The following is a 19,987-nucleotide window of genomic DNA, read 5'->3' on the forward strand; positions in this document are numbered from 1 at the left end:
TTTCACATTAAGTAGGTCAGGGATCTCGTCGTGAGAGTCGCTTCCCTTGCCTTCCATTAAGTGGGAATGACACTGCCTCACAGAACGTACAGATGCACGTAGTAATCTTTGGCAAGCATCCTTCAATGCTATTTTCTCCCTCGCAATGGGCTCTGCTGGCGGTCAACTGGCTACTCCTTCACTTTCTCCCCTCTGATGTCATGAAGGTTGCATAATTAACAGTCCCCTCCCCAAGAGTTGCCAGGATTTGTCATTACTTTCAAGAGCCCAGAATTTACTTTGCTGACTCCTGCCAACTTAGAGGCTAAAAACACTGATAAGCGTTAAACATGTATTAAGTGTTCTCAAAGGCCTTCCTACTCAACTTCGTTCCACAGACGAGAGGGATTAAAACTCCCACGAGCTCATTAGAAATGCAGAATCTCAGGTTCTACTGAATCAAAATCTGAATGTTAGCAAGGTTTCAAGTCATGCATCTACTCAAAGTTTGAGAAATGTTGCTCTAAAATACTTAGGGAATTTCCTTGATATACCTATTAGTTCAGCAATTACAATCGCATAACACCATCCCCATCTTGTACACAACTTCAAAAGCATTATGTAACTAGATTACTGGAACAAAATTAAGAGCTGTTATTTACTCAGTATCTCCAAGTCTGAAGAGCATCTATACAGAGAAAAGAAACAACTTACTAATTGCTCCTTCATAAGCTATATTCTGTATTCAAATGGCAGCATGTCTATAATATTAAACTCCAGCATCAATTAGCTCATTATTTCATTACTTATTAATGAAACAAGTGGTTGTCTCATTGCCAATTTTGCACAAGAGATTGCTTGGGAGTGGGGGTTAAAAACCAGTCAGGGCAGCACACTGAGTATACCTTATGAGCTAAAAGGAACATTTTCTATACTAAAAGCTGTAGCTACTTCAAACTACAGGGCAAAAGGGATTTTAAGTTAAAAATACAGGATCTTTATTTTAGCTGAATAACAGGCCACTTTTCTCAGATACCATTTTAAAAAATAAAATAAAAAGGCCCATTTTGCATGGGTAAAACATCAGAATCCCTTTCAACCAACTGTTTTGCTTTAGAAATTCACCTTGTCCAGAAGTCCACCACAAACTTATCAGTCCCTGCAGTAAACCCAGAGACCAACTCTGATCCAGCACAGGACAGGCAGGCCACTGTGCCGGTACATCTGGAACAGTCTGAGCAGAGAGAGGAAAGCCGAGCTTCTTTGTCGGTAATGGAAGCCAAGATTCATTAGGTTGAACTTGGACTAAAAACCTTAAAAAAAAAAAAATACACCAAACTGCTATGTGAGCATAGTTTTCATTGTTGCATCCAAGGCTCTTAAAAGTCCTGTCTGAAGACGGGACTGCAAAAAGGCCCACATCCCACACCGGGCCAAAACCTAAAGCCACGAATTCCCAATGAGCGCTCACAGAGGGTTAGTGACATTTTTACTTCGGAGCAAAAGGAGAAAGAAACTAGCACTGGTGCTTTTGTCCTCTTACAGTTAAAAGAAAGAATAAGAAATTTAACAGAAAGTTTTACCAACAGTCAAACTAAGAGGCTTGAAAATGCACTATGAGTAGACTCAAAACAAAAAAGACTACTACTCCAAGTTCAGAATTCATAGGCTCACAATAAATCTGGCACTGCAAAGACAGAATTTCCACATGTAAGGAATTTTATTCCTAATCACATGCTACAATTAAAATGTCAGAGACCTTTTCAAAGGAATTGGAGGTAGGAAATAATGGGACCAGGTTCACAATTTATGTCTTCTCTAGTTTTAACAACCACAATGCCTGGGAAAAACGGATTCTTCAGTCAATCAATATTTTTAAGACAAAAATTTGAACAAGAAAAGGAAAGTCAAGAAAGGGGAAAAAATACTTCTCTAGGAGAACCAAGCTGTGGCAGGTGCCACAGGAGAGAAGAAACAACAATTATGGGCTAATCCAATTAACAACAGGTTTACATATAGACATACAGTCCTAGGATCTGAGCACCCCATCAGGCCAAATCCTGAAAGCCCCACAGAAGTCTGGTTCATTTGTGGAAAAGGTCCAACAAGCTAAAACATGGCTGAAGAATAAGCCAATGACTCAAAGCCTGAATTCTTTTCTTAAAATTGAAGTACGAAGTACACCACTGTATATTGTGAAATGATAACCGCTGTAGGTTTAGTTAGTAGGTAGCATCCATTATCTCATATAGGTAAACAAAAAGAGAAAGCAAAAGTTTTTTCTTTGTGAAGAAAACTCTTCAGATACATTCTTTACTTTCATATACATCATAGAACAGTGTTAACAAGATCATCACGCTGTACATACATCCCTAGTACTTACTTATCTTGTAAGTAGAAGTTTGTACCTTTTGACCACCTTTTCCCTATTCCCCCTGCCTCTGGTAACCACAAATCTGATTGCTTTGTCTATGCGTTGTTTTTTTAGGTTCCACATGTAAAAGAGATCACACAGTATTTGTCTTTTTTTGTCTAATTTATGGTTAGACATAAATGTTGTCACACATGACAGGATTTCTTCATTTTTAATATATATTAATATACTTAATATTAATATATATTTTAATATATATTAAATATATATATATTTTCATTTTTAATATATATATTTTTTTATTGATTTCAGACAGGAAGGCAGAGGGAGAGAGACAGAAACATCAATGATGAATCATTAATCGGCTTCCTCCTACACGGCCTGTACTGGGGATCGAGCCTACAACCCCGGGCATGTGCCCTTGACTGTTCAGTCCGCAGGCTGACACTCTACCCACTGAGCCAAACAAGCTAGGGCTTCATATGGCTGAATAATATTCTGTACACACACACCCCAACTTCTTTATTTATTCATTCATCTGTCAATGGAAACTTAGGTTGTTTCAAAGCCTAAATTCTGTTCCCCTCTAGGCCTCCATAAAAAGCACATCCATTTACCTAACATGGCTTACAAATAGGAAATATTAAAGTGATTTGGAAGAGTCAAACCTCTATGAAGAACAAATGGAACAAAATACCAAAGACTCATGACACTCTCCTCAGTCTAATCATCTGTAGAAGCTCCTTTTCCCTGTTCAAATGTATAAAACGACCATTCTAAAACAAAATGTTTCTCAACATCAATGATAACATCTTAAGCTGGTATTGTAATTTCCATCTTGAAAGTGTTTTTAGATATATTACCTCACCTGAATCTTCACAACAACCCACATGTAGGCAAAATGGAAAATTTACCTCCATTCCATAGATCAAGAAATTTCCCACCAGTGGTGACAACTTTCATCCAAGATCTCAAAGCTTATTTTTATAGTGCACGGTCCAGACAAGACCAGGTGTTCTACCTTTAGTTGTAGTGGTCTCATACCATGCTATTCCAAGTGTGGGCCAAGACAGGCAGCAAGGCACCACTGGGGGGCGGCGGGGGGGGGGGGGGGGGGGGGGTGTCACATGCACGCTGCTCTATAAAGGATCATGGTGCCTCTGTGGTAATAACTCTATCTCTGAATTTGGAACCCCAAATTTTTCTTACCTATGCAGCCTTCCTCATCCACAAAGGTTTTAGATTTCAGCACCCGCTTTCGTTTTCTTTTGTTTTCTCCACTTAAGCTCTGAAAGACCAGAGGTTATAACATTAAGGTGACCAATAAAACTACAAAGAAAAATAGAAGTTTAATTTATAACAAGCAATCTCCAATACTCCATGATGGTAAGCTGAACGAGGAATTCTATACATTTCCTTTTAGGGGACCAGCCCTACCACACAGACAAGTTATGGTCATTGTATGTGCCAGCTTGATGTTTCATTGTTTATGAGAAGGAAAGTAACATATTGAGCAAAAATCTGTGTTCATTCAGCAACATACTTTTGTTGAGCAGTGCAGGCCCCATGGGTTAAAAAGACCAATAGGACAAGAACCTTAATGGAGAAGACAGGGCGTTACTGGAGGGCCGAGGGAGGGATTATGGGAGCACACAGGGAAGGCCCCTAAACAGACCAGAGATTTCCACGACAGCTGCCCCTGCTGTAGATACTGGCTATTTCAGCCTTGACACTGCAAGACAGGCCCGTCTAATTTAGTCTCAAACTGGTATTTTTATCTCCACTGGCCTTTAATCCCATATGCTCTTCAGCTAATGAAGAAATCAATGCAAAATTTAAATGACAGTCTTAATACAATGAACTCAGGAAAAATGATAGACATAAAAGAAAAAGAAACTTGTCAGCACCCTTCTTCTCAACTCTTCGTTATTTACACTAACAGATAGAGACAAGATGCAGCTAGAGATCCCTCAAAACTACATTTCCCCATTTGTTGCCAGCTTTTCTCAGCCAGCCCTTTTCCAGAGGAGTAACCAACATGCATAAGCTAGTTGTGAACACAATGTTCTCTTTCACACACTTTGTTCTGATGCAGGCAAGACCTCATTTTGCACAATTCCAACGGGAGTTGGGTAGCACAGCGGCCCTGATGCTGGAGGTCATGGAAAACAAAAGAGCTCCCTCTGAAACTTTGACATACAGCTGAAATCTCACGTCAAGTGAGAAGACAAGGAATGTCAACCCTGTCTTCTTACAACCTATAGGAGAGAATGAGACAAGAGCCATCTACTGGCATTTGTGAAGTATACAGCAGAGAACAGATTTAACATAACAGTTTTGGGTCGTTGGGTGAAAAAGAACACATGGAAAGGTAGCCATCCCAGTAAAGCTGTACCTTGACAGAAGGAGGCTCTGGCTCAGTCTTCGTCGCTGGTTCAGGAGGTGGAGATGCAGGAGGAGGTGGGGATGGTGACTCAGCTTCATAAATCCCAGGAGAATCTGGTACGACTGAAGTTATGAAACAGCTTAGATAAGAGAACTACAGGCACTATCTGGTACATCGTCTTCTCCACTGGCTCAGTTTCCATATCCAGCAAAGGACATTTTGCAGGCAGTAATTCATGACAACCAAGGACTCTGTAGTTATATATCTCTACACAAATATATCTTTAAAATATACATATTAATTTTATACAAAGAAAATTAGACAATCAAGAATTATTAGAGCTGGAATGTACCTTAGAGATGATCTTAGCTAAATCTTATTTTACAGATATGTCATGTATGAAGTTGTTTTATAAATATCCACTGATCACCTACTATGAGTCATGGATATCACTTACATTGTTTCACTTTATCCTCACAACAATCCTAAGAGACAATTATTATTCACACATTAGAATTGAGTAAACAGAGGTTCAGAGAGGTTAGACAAGGTCACAGAGCTTGCAACTGAGGCAGAAGGTTTTAAAGCAAGTCCATCTGATTTCTCAACCTTACTACTCCAACTAGCCCATGCTGCCTTACCTTTCAGGACCAGACATTTTCTCTTAAGATCAAGTAAATGGAGATAATCTCAGATTATACCAAATGTCCCATGACAGAGTCTTTGTGACTGTGGTCTGGGGATTCTTTGCAATCACTTGAGATGTTTGTTAGACTGAAACTTTCCAGCTGATGTTAAGAGCATAAACTTGGGGCCCCTTTGAAATTATCACAATTAGAGCTCTAACAACTAAGACCTGCTTATTATGCTGTATGGCAGGCATGGGGAACATCTGACCCACAGGCTATATCAGGCCTGCAAAATCATTTGGTCTGGCCCTGCCAAGGTAATAGGGGTGAGTTAATTTAATGTTTGACCCAATATAGCAGGCTGATTTTTAAGTTGATAATTTTATATGGCCCACAAATTATGTTATAAATATCCAACGGGTCCTTGGGGGAAAAAAGTGCCCCACTCCTGCTGTATGGGAACTATTTCTAGTGATGGCCCCACTGACGAGGCCTGTTTTGCTATATACTAAGAACACTTTTCTGAAAGAAACATTGCTAAAGAAGTGATATCACCGAGAAGAGAGCGCCACCAGGAGGATCCCATCATTTCCAAATAGTTCCAGAAATAGTGGTCTTAGTATAAGGCCCATGAGAGGGGAAGTGAAAATCCTCAGCTGACCTATTGCTTAATCACCACAAAGAAACTGCTGGTCAAGGCCTCGGGTAGCTGCTTAGCCACACCTGCTCCCTGAATGTCCTGGCTGTATTCAAATTCTTAGCACAAGTCTTGGATCTGAAATCCTCCCAACTGATTAGTTCAGTGTTAAAAATTATGACAGTGGAGGGTCTAAGGCCAAATGACCCAAAGAGGTGAAGCAGAATGAGAGCCGGAACAAAACAATAAACATACACTTCAAATATGAAATGGGCCCCCAAACTTTATAGGCTCTGGGACACAAGAGAGACACATAAAAAGAAAGTGGTCCAGCTATTAACCCAGCTCTGGGAGGCTAGAACCTGATGGGTGCTCAAACAAGCAAAAGGAAAGTTAAACCACAGAACAGAGCACCCATTTTTTCTGACCTATAACTATTAAGAAAACTGTGTCCCAATGTGTTACCGTAGTAGGAGAAAAGTTTATGCAGTAAGGAAGCCAAAGAAAAGGAATTCCGAGTACTCACAGTAATAAACTCAGGAGTACTTACTCTATTTACAGTTCTGTTAACTACCTGACTTAAGCAAGGAAAAACACTTAACCTTTTGCACTCGGATGTCGAGTGTGACTCGACAAGGTTAGCATTAGAATAAAGGAATCGAGAAAAAAGCAAGCGAGTGCAAAGGGTTAATGCTAGTGGCACCTTCTAAGACCCCCTTTTCACTGCAATGTATGAAACTGTTAATCTAGATTCCCCCTCCAGACTCTAAGCTCCATAGAGGCATAGGTACCATGATTTCACTGGTACTGAAAACACAGTAACAATACCTTATTTTTAAATAAAGAAAACCATTTTCTGAACTAAATCTGAGATGAGGGGCTTCTCTGTCAAAGAAGATTCAGCATATACCTCCCTCTCCACTCACCCCAGAGAAACACATTATAATGATAAAGGAATGAAATATAAATACCCCACCTCATGCCAAGGAAGAGAACAAAAGAGGAGCCAAGTGCTCTTAATGAGTAAGAAATTTCAACAAATCCCTGGAAGACAGAAGGTTGACAAAAGAAGCACCAACCAGTTGATGAGTCAGATAGGAGAGGTTACTATATATTATAAAACTTCCGTTTTATCTGATTTTTGAAATTGTATATAGGTATTACTTTAAAAACATTTTTAATGAAAATATTTTAAGGAAGAAATGACAGGGAAAAACAACTAAAATTTTCTGGACTTTACAATCATTCATTCTCATAATAACCCCACAAAGTCATTATTTGTTTTAAACTGAGGTTTCATTCAAAGACATTAAAACAAAACAAAAAAACAAACATGCCCTAGCTAGTCTGGCTCAGTAGATAGAGCGTCAGCCTGAGGACTGAAGAGTCCCAGGTCCGATTCCGGTCAAGGGCACCTGCCTAAGTTTCGGGCTTGATCCCCAGTAGGGGGCGTGCAGGAAACACCCGATCACCGATTCTCTCTCATCATTGATGTTTCTCTCTCTCCCTTCCTCTCTGAAATCAATAAAAACATATTTAAAAAAATAAAAAACAAACATGCCCACATTCATATGTTAGAATCCATGTCTATTTGCTCACATTGATATGTTAGAATCCATCAAGCCATGCATTCTCCCTCAATATATTGTTAGTGACATAAACAAATGGAATGTATGATGCAATGGTGTTATCTACCTACCTACCTATTTTTAATCCTCACCTGAGGGTATGTTCTTATGGATTTTAGAGAAAGGAAGGGAAAGAGAGAGAAACATCAATTGTTTGCCTCCTGCATGCACCACAACCCAATCGAATCCATATATTGGATATGTGCCCTGACGGGGAATCAAACCCATGACTGTTTGATGTACAAGACAACGCTCCAACCAACTGAGCCACACCAGCCAGGGCATACTGGTGTAATTTAAATACAGGGTGGGGCAAAAGATTTACAGTTGTGAATATGCAAAACAGAGTTTATTCTTTTATTTTTTTATTTCAGAGAGGAAGGGAGAGGGAGAGAGATAGAAACATCAATATATTAAAAAGGCTAATATGCTAAGTGTCCTTCCCCCTCTATCTGGGTAATGATGTCATGTAGCAACACCCGGCTTCCTCTCCCTAGCGATTACTAGCCTCCTTGCAGTTTCTTCAGCCCAGGAACACGACTTGCTTTATAGCCAGGTGGAAACACTTCGCACTGTAACCAAATGTCTGTGAAGCATTTTCCCATGCCTCATCTCATTTGATCCTCACAGAAGTCCTGGAGTAGGTAGATAGGAGACCCAGTAGAATCCTATTTTCTTTTCATTAGCCGGAAAATGGAAATTTAGAAAGCTTAGAAACTTGACCCTACTGAAAAGAAGTAAGAAATGGTGGACCTTGAAAATAACTTCAGGTTTTCTCACTGCGCAGAATATAGTCAAACACTGCTGCAGTTAAATATTTTACTCTTTGTTCTCCCTGCGTGATCTACAATAATAATCTGCTTCATGTTGATGTTTACTGCTGTGTTGCTGACAATTACCTGAAAGAGAAGTTGGGGTGCTTCACTGAGCTGCAAAAAGTTTAGCTAAATCAGAAAGCAGGTCTAATTAAGCAAGTTTGTTCTGTATCTATATAAGGCTAAGTTGACTCACGCATGTGTGATACATATAAAGCTCTCTCTGGCACCAATTGCACGCGTGTGTTTCCATCTGTCATTGTCGACTGTGAATTTGGTTGACACTTCTATTATAGAGAAAGGGCGAATAGCGATATTAAAATATTTCTTCTAATTAATTTCCTTTCAATGTGCATGAATTTGTGCACCGGGCTACTAGTCAATGATGAGAGAGAATCACCAATTGGCCATCTCCTGCACACCCCACACTGGGTATCAAGCCCGCTACCCAGGCATATGGCCTGACCCGGAATCCAACTGTGACCTCCTGGCTCGTAGGTCGACACTCAACCATTGAGCCACGCCGGCCAGGCCAAGTTTATTCTTGTATTATTCATTAATTATTGTATTATTTTCTATACAAACAATTGTAAACCTACTTTTGCCCCACCCTGTATAACTGTAACAAATTTGCAGTTTTTCAGATAAAAAGCACGCAAGTAGTGAAACATCACTTACACTGCTCTCAACAAAAGAAAGCACCCTTTGCTGAGAGCAGAACAAGACTGTAGTAAAACGGATTTTAGGGATCCAGCAAGGTAACCACTGTTGATCAGAATTTTCTGGCAGAGACTGGTAATTAGAATTCCTGGAAATCATAGCTTCCTAGGAAATTTTTTTTTTACTACCGATCTTAGCCTTCTAAAGGGGGTCAGTCCCTTAACATTCTCCATAAGCAATCTGGAAGGACTGAAAATGTTTAGCAAAGACAAACATATTGGTTAAAACTATTTCCTAGCACTGTAGTTCTTAATGTTACTCCTTTCTGGGTTCAGCCTTCTCTTACTTTACGAAGAGAGTAATTGCGAAAAGTGCTGACTGCCAGGGAGAGAAGAAAGGAAGAGCCTCTTAAGTAGAGAGTTAAGGATATGAAGGTGGGAACTTCCTGAGAGAAGGCAGGATGAATATATTACTTATTACTACTGTTAATTACTGAACACCTCAACAGGAAAAGTGGGGGGATAAGAAGAAAACCTAGTCTGTGTCAAGCACTCTCCTGGCATTTTCTTTATCCTTTTTTTTTTTTAAATGTGTTTTTTGATTTTTTAGAGAGGAAGGGAGAGAGTTAGAGAGGTAGAAACATCATTGATCAGCTTCCTCCTGCATGCTCCCTACTGGGAATCGAGTCCCGCAACCCGGGCACGTGCCCTGATAGGGAATCGACCAGGGGATCTCTTGGTTCCTGAGTCAACGCTCAACTGCTGAGCCACACCTGTCAGGCTCTCCTGGCACTTTCGACACATTATCTTAATTGATGTTCATAAAAAGCCTACACAGTTTCTAATAATATCTCCATTTTAGAGATGCAAAAACAAGGAATTGAAGAAGTTGATAATTTGTCTAAAGGGTCACACAGTAAGTGGTGAGGTAAGATTTAAATGCAGACTGTCTGACTCCAAAGTCCCCAGGAAGTCCACTCCTGCTGCTTATGTGCTAACTTTGAGCTTAAAACAGCATACTAAACGGCACATATTCAGTGTAACAGAAATAAAACAAGAATAGGTTAGAGACTGTGGAAAGGTTTAAAATAAAATCCCACTGGCTTTGAGACAAAGAAATTTAGAAGTAAAATGGCCATGGTTTATAAATTTAGTCAGATGCCAAAAATTATTTTTGCCAGAGTAAAAATCTGAGAGCCTCTGCTTTACATCATCTGTTACTATAGGTTGTCCATTTCTATCACATTTCTTCTCACTCATTTCCAAACTAAATAACCCCACTCATATTCCGAATCACCCATGGGTATAATTGTTGTGGGCTAAGGGTCAGAATCACAGAGATTATTTCAAAAGTATGTAATGAGTGCTCAACCAACCACAGTAATTCCTTGACTTAGAAGCTGACTCCTTTACTAATAATACTAGAGTATCTAGTTTCCCTTTCTAATATACATTAGGCTCATGGCTTCAAAGACTTTTCCAGAATCTTCCCCAAGTTCTTTTCCTGGTTGAAAACAGGGAAGGCTGTTCCAATTAACATATATCCCTAAGTTACTTCCTAATTATTTTCCCATGTGTCTGCAGAGAGTTGCCTCTATTTTCTCAATTCTTAACTGGTCAGAATGTTCCTTGATTGTTGTTTCATCAACACACTTGGGAGTTTTCCTTTAAGTAGTTGTAGTCAAAGCATTTTGATAAATGCCATAGAATAAGTATACAGCAACTGCCCCTCTGGGATGCCCACAATGCATTCTCCCTACCCATTCCAAGGATTCATTAAAAACATGGCTCTGTTGGGCACTGTACCTCTCACTGTACCATAAACTTGAACATGTAAGCATGACTGGGAGGATCTAAACCCATGGAAGAGTCAAAAGATGTACCTCCTGTCATAGCCAGATTCAACCTTTTGTACAGTTTCTTAGATCTATTCCTTTCTTTTGCATTACTGTCATCTATACTTTTTTTTCCCACTCAAGAACAGGAGGTATGCTTGAGCTAATACCCACTTTTGGAGAACTTATGTTATCATTTCCAGTTCTTATAGTAGTTTCTAAAAGTAGAATCTAACTAGTTTTGTCCTTCAACAGCATAGCAGGTTCCTTTTATTTCCCCACTCATTTTTCTTCTTTAATATCTCTTAGCATCAATTTGTTTGTTTTTGTCTATGTACCTTTACATGATACTGAATTCCTTTGGACTAGTATTCCTCTCTCCCCTCCCATTACCTAAAATGTTTTATACCCATTATGGCAAGAACTCATGGAGAATCTATACTAATAAAAGGGTAATGTGCAAATTGGTCGGGACGCCCTCACGCAACGAACAAACAGCAGGCTGTGTGGGGCGACCAGGCCGGCAGAGGCGGGGCAGTGAGGGGCGACCAAACAACCAAACAGTAGGCTGTGTGGAGTGACCAGGCTGGCAGGGGGGGGCAGTGAGGGGCAACCAAATGAACAAACAGCAGGCTGCGTGGGGCGTCCAGGCCAGCAGAGGGGGGCAGTGAGGGGCAACCAGGCCGGCAGAGGGGGGCAGTGAGGGGCAACCAGGCTGGCTGATGGGGGCAGTGAGAGGCGGTGGCAGGAGGAGGGCTGCCAGCAGACAGGGCAGTGGGGCCTGCGGCGGGAGGGGCCAGGCGGGGGCATGGAGGATGGGCCAAGACCCGCCCTTGTGCCCACCGCAGCCTCGCAGCCCACAGTTCCTTTCAAGGTGCATGAATTCGTGCACTTGGCCCCTAGTACTGTATATATAAGATTAAAACAATCATTTGGGAGGTCTGGAATGAATTAATTCAATTTACATTAATTTTCTAGGTGAGAATCTCGCCCTTATTGTTTATCTTACAAGAGTGTCCATATCTTAAAACTGGACGGGCCCATGACATCATTCTCTTTCAATGATGGCACTATAGATTCTTCATTTTAGCATGGTTTTACTTATATGGTGTGGAACACCACCAAAACCCTTGATGCCTACAATATAACCTGTTTTAAAGAATCACATGAATGGAACATCTCCGGTTTATTTTTTGAAAAAGAAAAGGTCTTCAGCTGGTCTTGGTGTACCCTGAGACTTTTGCTGAGTGGCCTCAGACCCACTGATGCCAAGTTTGAATTTTATCATCCTGATGTGAATACCATGCGCCCCTACCTGGTGTGACTCGCTGAGAACCTGCGTTAAGTAATTCATGTATCAGTAGGGGCTCTTTTAGTGACTAAACCTGATACAGCCAGCAGGTGGAGCCGGACCCAGGAGTACCTTGAGCCTTTTGATGACCTGCCCCAGGCTGGGTACTGGTGGAGGCAGGCCTCAGTATGAAGTGTGGCCCTTCCCACATGCACCTTGGCCCAGCAGAGGTAGCCACCAACCGTGGATCACTCTGTAGCTCCTAACAGGTCGCCCAATGCCAGTCACAGGCAGTGTCTGCACCAGAGTCCTCTCCATGGAGTTAATGCTTCAGTGACTGATAACTGCTGTTTTGGCATATGTAAAGATATAAATTTCGAGATAAAGTGATCCAAAAAAGGTCTAACTTTGTAAAGATGGTCTGTTACATGACGTTTGTGAATTGTTGTTCAGATGAAAGAGTGTAAGTATATACTCAAACCCCTGATAGGTTTTGGAAATATGGGTGATTCAAGTAAAGGATCTTTCCATTCTGACTTCTTCATTAGGCCCATCAATAATATTAAACCAAGAAACTTGTTTATATCCATACTAGAAGCCCGGTGCACGAAATTCATGCATGGAGGGGGGTTGTCCCTCAGCCCAGCCTGTACCCCTCTCCAATCTGGGACCCCTGGAGGGATGTCCGACTGCCCGTTTAGGCCCGATCCCACCGGGCAGTCGGACATTCCTCTCACAATCCAGGACTGCTGGCTCCCAACTGCTCGCCTGCCTGCCTTCCTGATTGCCCCTAACCGCTTCTGCCTGTCAGCCTGATCACCCCCTAACCACTCCGCTGCCAGCCTGGTTGATGCTTAACTGCTCCCCTGCCAGCCTGTTTGCCCCCAACTTCCCTCCTCTGCTGGCCTGGTCACCCCTAACTGCCCTCTCCTGCAGGGTTGATCACCTCCAACTGCCCTCCCTTGCAAGCCTGGTCCCTCTCAACTGCCCTCCCTTGCAGGCAGGGTGCCTCCCAACTGCCCTCTCCTGCTGGCCATCTTGTAGTGGCCATCTTGTGTCCACATGGGGGCACGATCTTTGACCACATGGGGGCAGCTATATTGTGTGTTGCAGTGATGATCAATCTGCATATTACTCTTTTATTAGATAGGATAGAGGCCTGGTGCACGGGTGGGGGCCAGCTGGTTTGCCCTGAAGGGTGTCCCGGATGAGGGTGGGGTTCCCTTGGGGTGTGGGGCGGCCTGAGCGAGGGGCCTGTGGTGGTTTGCAGGCCAGCCACGCCCCCTGGCAACCCAAGCAGAGGCCCAGGTATCTTGAATTTATTTTCCTTCTACAATTGAAACTTTGTAGCCTGGAGCAGAGCCAAGCCTGGGGCTCCCTCCTCGGCTGGCAGCCATTTCTGTGGCAGTTAATTCACCTTCTATAATTGAAACTTTGTAGCCTTAAGCGGAGGCTGGGCCCGGCCAGGGTGTGCGGAAAGTTTTGCTTCCCATGTTGCCACCGGCAACCCTGGCTTGCTCTCTCAAGCTCCGTTCTGCTGCCATTTCTGTTTGAATTTGTTTACCTTCTATAATTGAAACTTTGTAGCTTGAGTGGAGGCTTAGGCCTGCAACAGCTCAAGGAAAGCTTGGCTTGCTCTGTTACCTGGGAAACCTTGCTCTCTGTGGCTATAGCCATCTTGGTTGGGTTAATTTGCATACTTGCTCTGATTGGCTTGTGGGCGTGGCTTGTGGGTGTGTCGATGGTACGGTCAATTTGCATATAACCTTTTTATTAGGTAGGATAAGTAATGTCCATCCATGGTGAAGTTTTAGCAGAGGTTTTGTGGTATATTTCCATTTGGTGATGGTAGAAATTGGTTTGAGAAGTAAGAAGATTGAAAAAAATCCTTATCAAAAATAAATTGGTTACTTCACTTATACTTTGTGGGTCTTCAAATTGAACAGTTATGCCTGAAATATTTATATAAACCTCCAAGGCTGGTAAATGTCTTTTTCTGTCCATACTTCTTCAGAATCACTTTCGCTGTCAGATATTATCACATTTCTCTTTTGTCTTTGTGACGGTCTAATGTCAGGCTCATTACTATCTTCCAACAAAATACTACTATCTTCCAGCTGACCACCAAAGTCACTCGGCCAATCAAATAAAGTGTCTGTACATAATTCGCTCAAAAGTTCTTCTCTGTCGTGACATGTCTTTTTAAAAACTTTTGCCATAATAAAAGATGGATGGAAAGAATTAGATGTACTGCTTGTCACATCTCTTGAAATACTGACTCATGAGTTGAGAAAAAGACACACATAATGAAGAGGAAAACTAGGGACGGCCAAAAAAGTGCCAAGTGGTGAAGTGGCTCATATCTCACACCTCTTATAATCTGAGCCTAAACAAAGATAACTAAGAAAACAGTCTAGAGCTCTCTTTTAAAACTCTACATTGCTTTCAGATCTTAAAATTACTTAAATTAATGTAAGTGTAGACACGAGTTATCTGTGACCAGTCAATGCAATTTGGGAATGGAAACACAAGTTAACCCGTGACTAGTCAGCAATGTTCAGATGCAGAAACACGAGTGTACTCATGATGTGTCAGCGAGGTGCTAGGATGCTCAAGGAACTTCGGGGATGAATGAAGGAACTCAGTGAAAACTGTAACAAAGAGATAGTAAGCATAAACAAATGATATAGAAACTATAAAAAGGAGCCAGTCAAAAATGAATAATAAAATAACTGAAATGAATAATACACTAGAAGGAATGAACAGCAGATTAGATGTAGTAGTGAGTCAAATCAGCCATTTTGAAGACAATGTAACAGAAAACACACATTCAGAACAGCAAAAAGAAATGAGTTTAAGGGACCTCTGGAACAACATCAAGCATAACATCATCTGCATCATAGGGGTAATGGAGGAAAAGAGAGAGACAAAGGAATTGAGAACCTGTTTGAAGAAATAATAACTGACAACTACGTTCCTAACTTGATGAAGAAAAAAGGCACATATGTCAGGAAGTACAGAAAATCTCAAACAAAAAGAACCAGGGAGTCCCACCCACACCAAGACACTTCATAATTAAAATGGCAAAGGTTAAAGACAAAGAGAAGTATTATAAACAGCAAGAGAAAGACAGTTAATTAACTACAAGTAAGCTCCCATAAGTCTATCAGCTGATTTCTCAAAATATAACACTAGAGGCCAGAGGGAATGGCACGAAGTATTCAAAGTAATGAAAAGCAAGAATCTACCGTACATCCAAGACTACTCTATTCAGCAAGGCTATCATTTAAAATTGAAGGTGAAGTAAAGAGCTCCCCAGACCAAAATAAAGGTCAAAGGAGTTCATTACCACCAAACCAGAATTACAAAAAATGTTAAAGGGACTTCTTTAAGAAAAAAAGGAAACATAAATATGAATCAAAGAGCAATAGCAACATACTTATAAATAATCACTTTAAATATAAATAGATTAAATGCTACAATCAAAAGACATAGGGTAATTGAGTGGATAAAAAAAGAGACTTCAGATCAAAAGACACACACAGACTGAAAGTAAGGGGATAGAAAAAGATATGTCATGGTAATGGAAACAAAAAAAGAACTGGAGTAGCAATACTTATATCAGACAAAATAGACGTTAAAACAAAAGCTATAGTAAGAGACAAAGAAGGACATTACATAAAGATAAAGGGAGCAATCCAACAAGAGTACATAACTCTTGTAAACATTTATGCACCCAACATAAGAGCACCTAATATATAAACAAAGCAAATACTGGGCATAAAGGGAGAGGTTGATAGCAATACAGTAATACTAGGACTTTAATACTCCATTGACATCAATGGATAGATCTTCCAGACAGAAAGTCAACAAGAAAACAGCAGCCTAAAATGACACAGTAGACCAGATGGACTTAATTTATACTTTCAGAGCATTTCATACCAAAGCAGCAGAGTATACATTCTTTTCAAGTGCACACAGAGCATTTTCCAGTATAGACCACATGTCAGGACACAAAACAAGTCTCAATAAATTTAAGAATACTGAAATCATATCAAGTATCTTCTCCATGACTATGATGGTATGAAACTAGAAAGCAAGTATAAGAAAAAAAAACCTGAAAAACACAAACACGTAAAGGCTAAATAACATGCTACCAACCAATTAATGGGTTAATAATGAGATCAAGGAAGAAATCAAAGGATACTCTGAGGCAAATAAAAATGAAAATACAACAACCCTAAATCTATGAGACACAGTGAAAGCAGTCCTAAGAGGGAAATTCATAGCATTAGAGTCCTACTTCAGGAAACATGAAAAATCTTGCCTAGCCGGTTTGGCTCAGTGAATAGAGCATCAGCCTGTGAAATAAAGGGTCCTGGTTCAATTCAGGTCAAGGGCACATACCACAGTTTCAGGCTCAATCCCAGGCCCTGGTCGGGATGTGGGAGGCAACCAATCGATGTTTCTCTCTCTGTCTCTCCCCATCCCTTCCACTCTCTCTAAAATTCAATGGAAAAATATCCTCGGGTGAGGATTAACAAAAAAAGAAACATGAAAAACCTCAAATAAACAATCTTACCTTACACGTAGAGGAACCAGAAAAAGAACAAAGTCCAAAGTGAGTAGAAGGAAGGAAATAAGATCAGAGTGGAAATAAACAAAATAGAGTCTAAAAAAAAACAAAACAATAAAAAAGATCAATAAAACCAAGAGCTGCTTCTTTGTAAAGATAAACAAGACGGATAAACCTTTAACCAGACTCATCAAGAAAAAAAGAGAGAGGACCCAAATAAAATCAGAAATGAAAGGAGAAATAACTGACACCACAAAAATACAAAGGAATATGAGAAATTATGAATAACTATATGCCAACAAATTGGAAAATAAGGAAATGAATAAATTCCTAGAAAAATACAATCTTCCAAAAGTGAATCAAGAGGAAACAGAAAATCTGAACAGATTAATTATAACTAATGAAATCAAAGCAGTATTCAAAAAATTCTCAGCAAACAAAAGTCCTGGACCAGTTGGCTTCACAGGTGAATTTTACCAAACATTTCAAGACTAACTAACACCTATTCTTCTCAAACTATCCAAAAAATTCAAGAGGAGGGAAAACTCCCAATCTAATTTTACAAGGCCAGCATTACCCTAATTCCAAAATCAGATAAAGACACTACAAAGAAAAAAAATTATAGGCCAATATCCCTGGTGAACATAGATGCAAAAAAAAATCCTCTATAAAATATTATCAAACTGAATTAAGTAAAACATTAAAAAGATCATACACCATGGTACAGTGAGATTTAGTCCTAGGATGCAAGGTTGGTACAATATCCACAAATTAATGTGATGCACCACAAAAACTAACTGAAGAATAAAAAAATATAATATCAATAATGCAGAAAAGGCTTTTGTCAAAATCCAGCATCCATTTATGATAAAAACTCTCAGCAAAGTGGAAATAAAGGAAACATAATTCAACACAATAAAGGTCATATATATGATAAACCCACAACTAACATTGTACTCAGTGGGGAAAAACTAAAAGTGTTTCCCTTAAGATTAGGAACAAGATGGGGATATCCACTTTCACCACTCTTATTCAGCATAGCACTGGAAGTCCTAGCCACAGCAATCAGGCAAGAAGAAGAAATAAAAGGCATCCAAATTGGAAAGGAAGAAATAAAACTGTCATTATTTGCAGACAACATGATACTTTATATAGAGAATCCTAAAGATTCCACCAAAAAACTAGAACTGATAAATGAATTCATTAAAGCAGCAGGACACAAAATATTTAGAAATTGGTAGCATTTTTATATACCAACTAGAGGCCGGGTGCACCAAGTTCATGCATGGGTAGGGTCCGTAGGCACTGGTGTTTATGGGGCTCGGTGAAAAAGGTGAAGGGATTCATAATTACAAATTGGTAGCTACAAAAACGTCCTGGAGATGTAAGTATAGCACAGGGAACATAGCATTATTGTAATAACTATGTACAGTTCCAAGTGGGTACCTGAAATATCGGGGGACCACTTTTAAAGTATATTGTAATCTAACCACTATGCTGCACATCTAAAACTAATACAGAATAATACTGAATGTAAACTGCAATTGAAAAATGAAATTTAAAAGTAAATAAAAAGAAAAGGTCTTTGATGATATATATGTTAATAGTCCTTATTTTCTTTTCCTTTGTATCTGTTATTTTGGCAAATTACAAGAAAATGGTAGTTCTGGTAAAAAGGCTAAAGTAAAGTAGATTTTAAACAGAAATAGGTGCTATATGTGTCTGAATACTAGGATTACTAGAGTAGTTGTGACCCATACTAAATTACTTTTTAGCTCTTTGAGCATCATAATACGAACTCACCCCTGCTGTGGACTAAATGTTTATGTTTCCCCAAAATTCCTATGTTGAAGCCCCAATCCTTAATGGGATTTTGGGAAGTAACTCAATCAAGAGAATGGGGCCTAATGAATGAGATTACTGCCTTTCCCAGAGACATGAGAAAGAGGATTTCTCTCCCTGCCATGTGAGGACAGAGCAAAAAAGGTGTTCTTCTGCAAATCAGGAAGAGCTCTCTCATTAGGAACTGAATCAGCCAGTATCCTCATTTTGGACTTCTCAGCCTACAAAACTGTGAGGAATAAATTTCCGTTGTGTAAGCCACCCAGTCTACGGTATTTTTGTTATAACAGCCTGAACTGACAGACAATCCTACTAGCCAAAAATTAATAGCAATACCCACCTTCATCTTCACTGCTATCAGACTCAGGAAGTTTAAGTCTTCTCCTCTTTTTCTTCATGTTTACAGTTTCTTTTGTCTCTTCATCAGAGAACTCCACTCGCTTCCCCCTGTGGCCATCCAGGAAAAATTTAAGCATGTTACACAGAATAAAATTATAAGTATTCATATGCTACTATGGCTCTTGCTTCATAACTCATGGTCTTAATTCCAGAGGACAGAAAAGTCAATAAGAATTCTTTTTAAGGCTAACTGACCACAACTAGGTTACTTCATGGGATGACCAGAATAAAAATGTTCTCTAGCTCTCTAAAGACCACTGGAAACTACTACCAGATTATTGAGCATCTTCCTAAACTCTTACTGCCCCTATTGGCCTTTCAATAATTCAACAAGCATTCAATAAGCAGCTACTACCTACATATATGAGGCACTTTGCTAAACAATGAGGATATAAAGATCAAGAAAATATTGTTTTCAAAGGAGCTTTAACTGGAAAGACTGATATAAACACTACTATAATACAATGTGATCATTTTACCAGACAAATGTTACGGGACATGAGTCTTACTTGAAAACTTTAAAAGTATAAGTTCATCAGATAGAAAAGGGGTACATATTTTATAGAGAAAAAAAAAAACCAATATGAGCAAAAGCATAAGAGCTCAACGTGATTCTAATAACATAATAAAAAACCTATACTCCATCCCATCCTGACATTACTTAGCTCCTCTGGATACTCCGTCACATTACTCATTCATTCAAGGGCCCACTGTGTGTTAGAGACATAATTTTTATCTACAACTATTTTATTTCTTATGTAACTTTAAGTATCAACTTATTTTTCTATCTTAAGATATGAAAAGACAAATTAAACCCAAACTAAATAGAAGGAAATAATAAATATAAGAGCAGAAATCAATGAAGTGAAGAAAATTAACACAGCTAAAAGTCATTATTTTGGGGGGAAAGATTAATAAAATTAAAAAGCCTTTTACA

The 19,987-nt window shown here is 39.8% G+C and overlaps 1 protein-coding gene across 2 annotated transcripts in view; it reads right to left on the bottom strand.

Moving 5' to 3' along the window:
- Positions 1 to 19,987, bottom strand: part of POLD3 (DNA polymerase delta 3, accessory subunit) — a 53,140-nt gene that overhangs the window by 2,264 nt on the left and 30,889 nt on the right. For both annotated transcript variants that reach the window (XM_008149970.3, XM_054725258.1), the window contains exons 9-11: positions 18,992 to 19,098; positions 4,749 to 4,861; positions 3,563 to 3,641 (exon numbers count right to left, since the gene is read on the bottom strand). In XM_008149970.3, the coding sequence (XP_008148192.2) occupies positions 3,563 to 3,641; positions 4,749 to 4,861; positions 18,992 to 19,098 (299 nt within the window). The remainder of the gene's footprint in view (positions 1 to 3,562; positions 3,642 to 4,748; positions 4,862 to 18,991; positions 19,099 to 19,987) is intronic.

The sequence above is a fragment of the Eptesicus fuscus genome, chromosome 13 (assembly GCF_027574615.1).
Source record: "Eptesicus fuscus isolate TK198812 chromosome 13, DD_ASM_mEF_20220401, whole genome shotgun sequence".
Taxonomy (NCBI): Eukaryota; Metazoa; Chordata; class Mammalia; order Chiroptera; family Vespertilionidae; genus Eptesicus; species Eptesicus fuscus.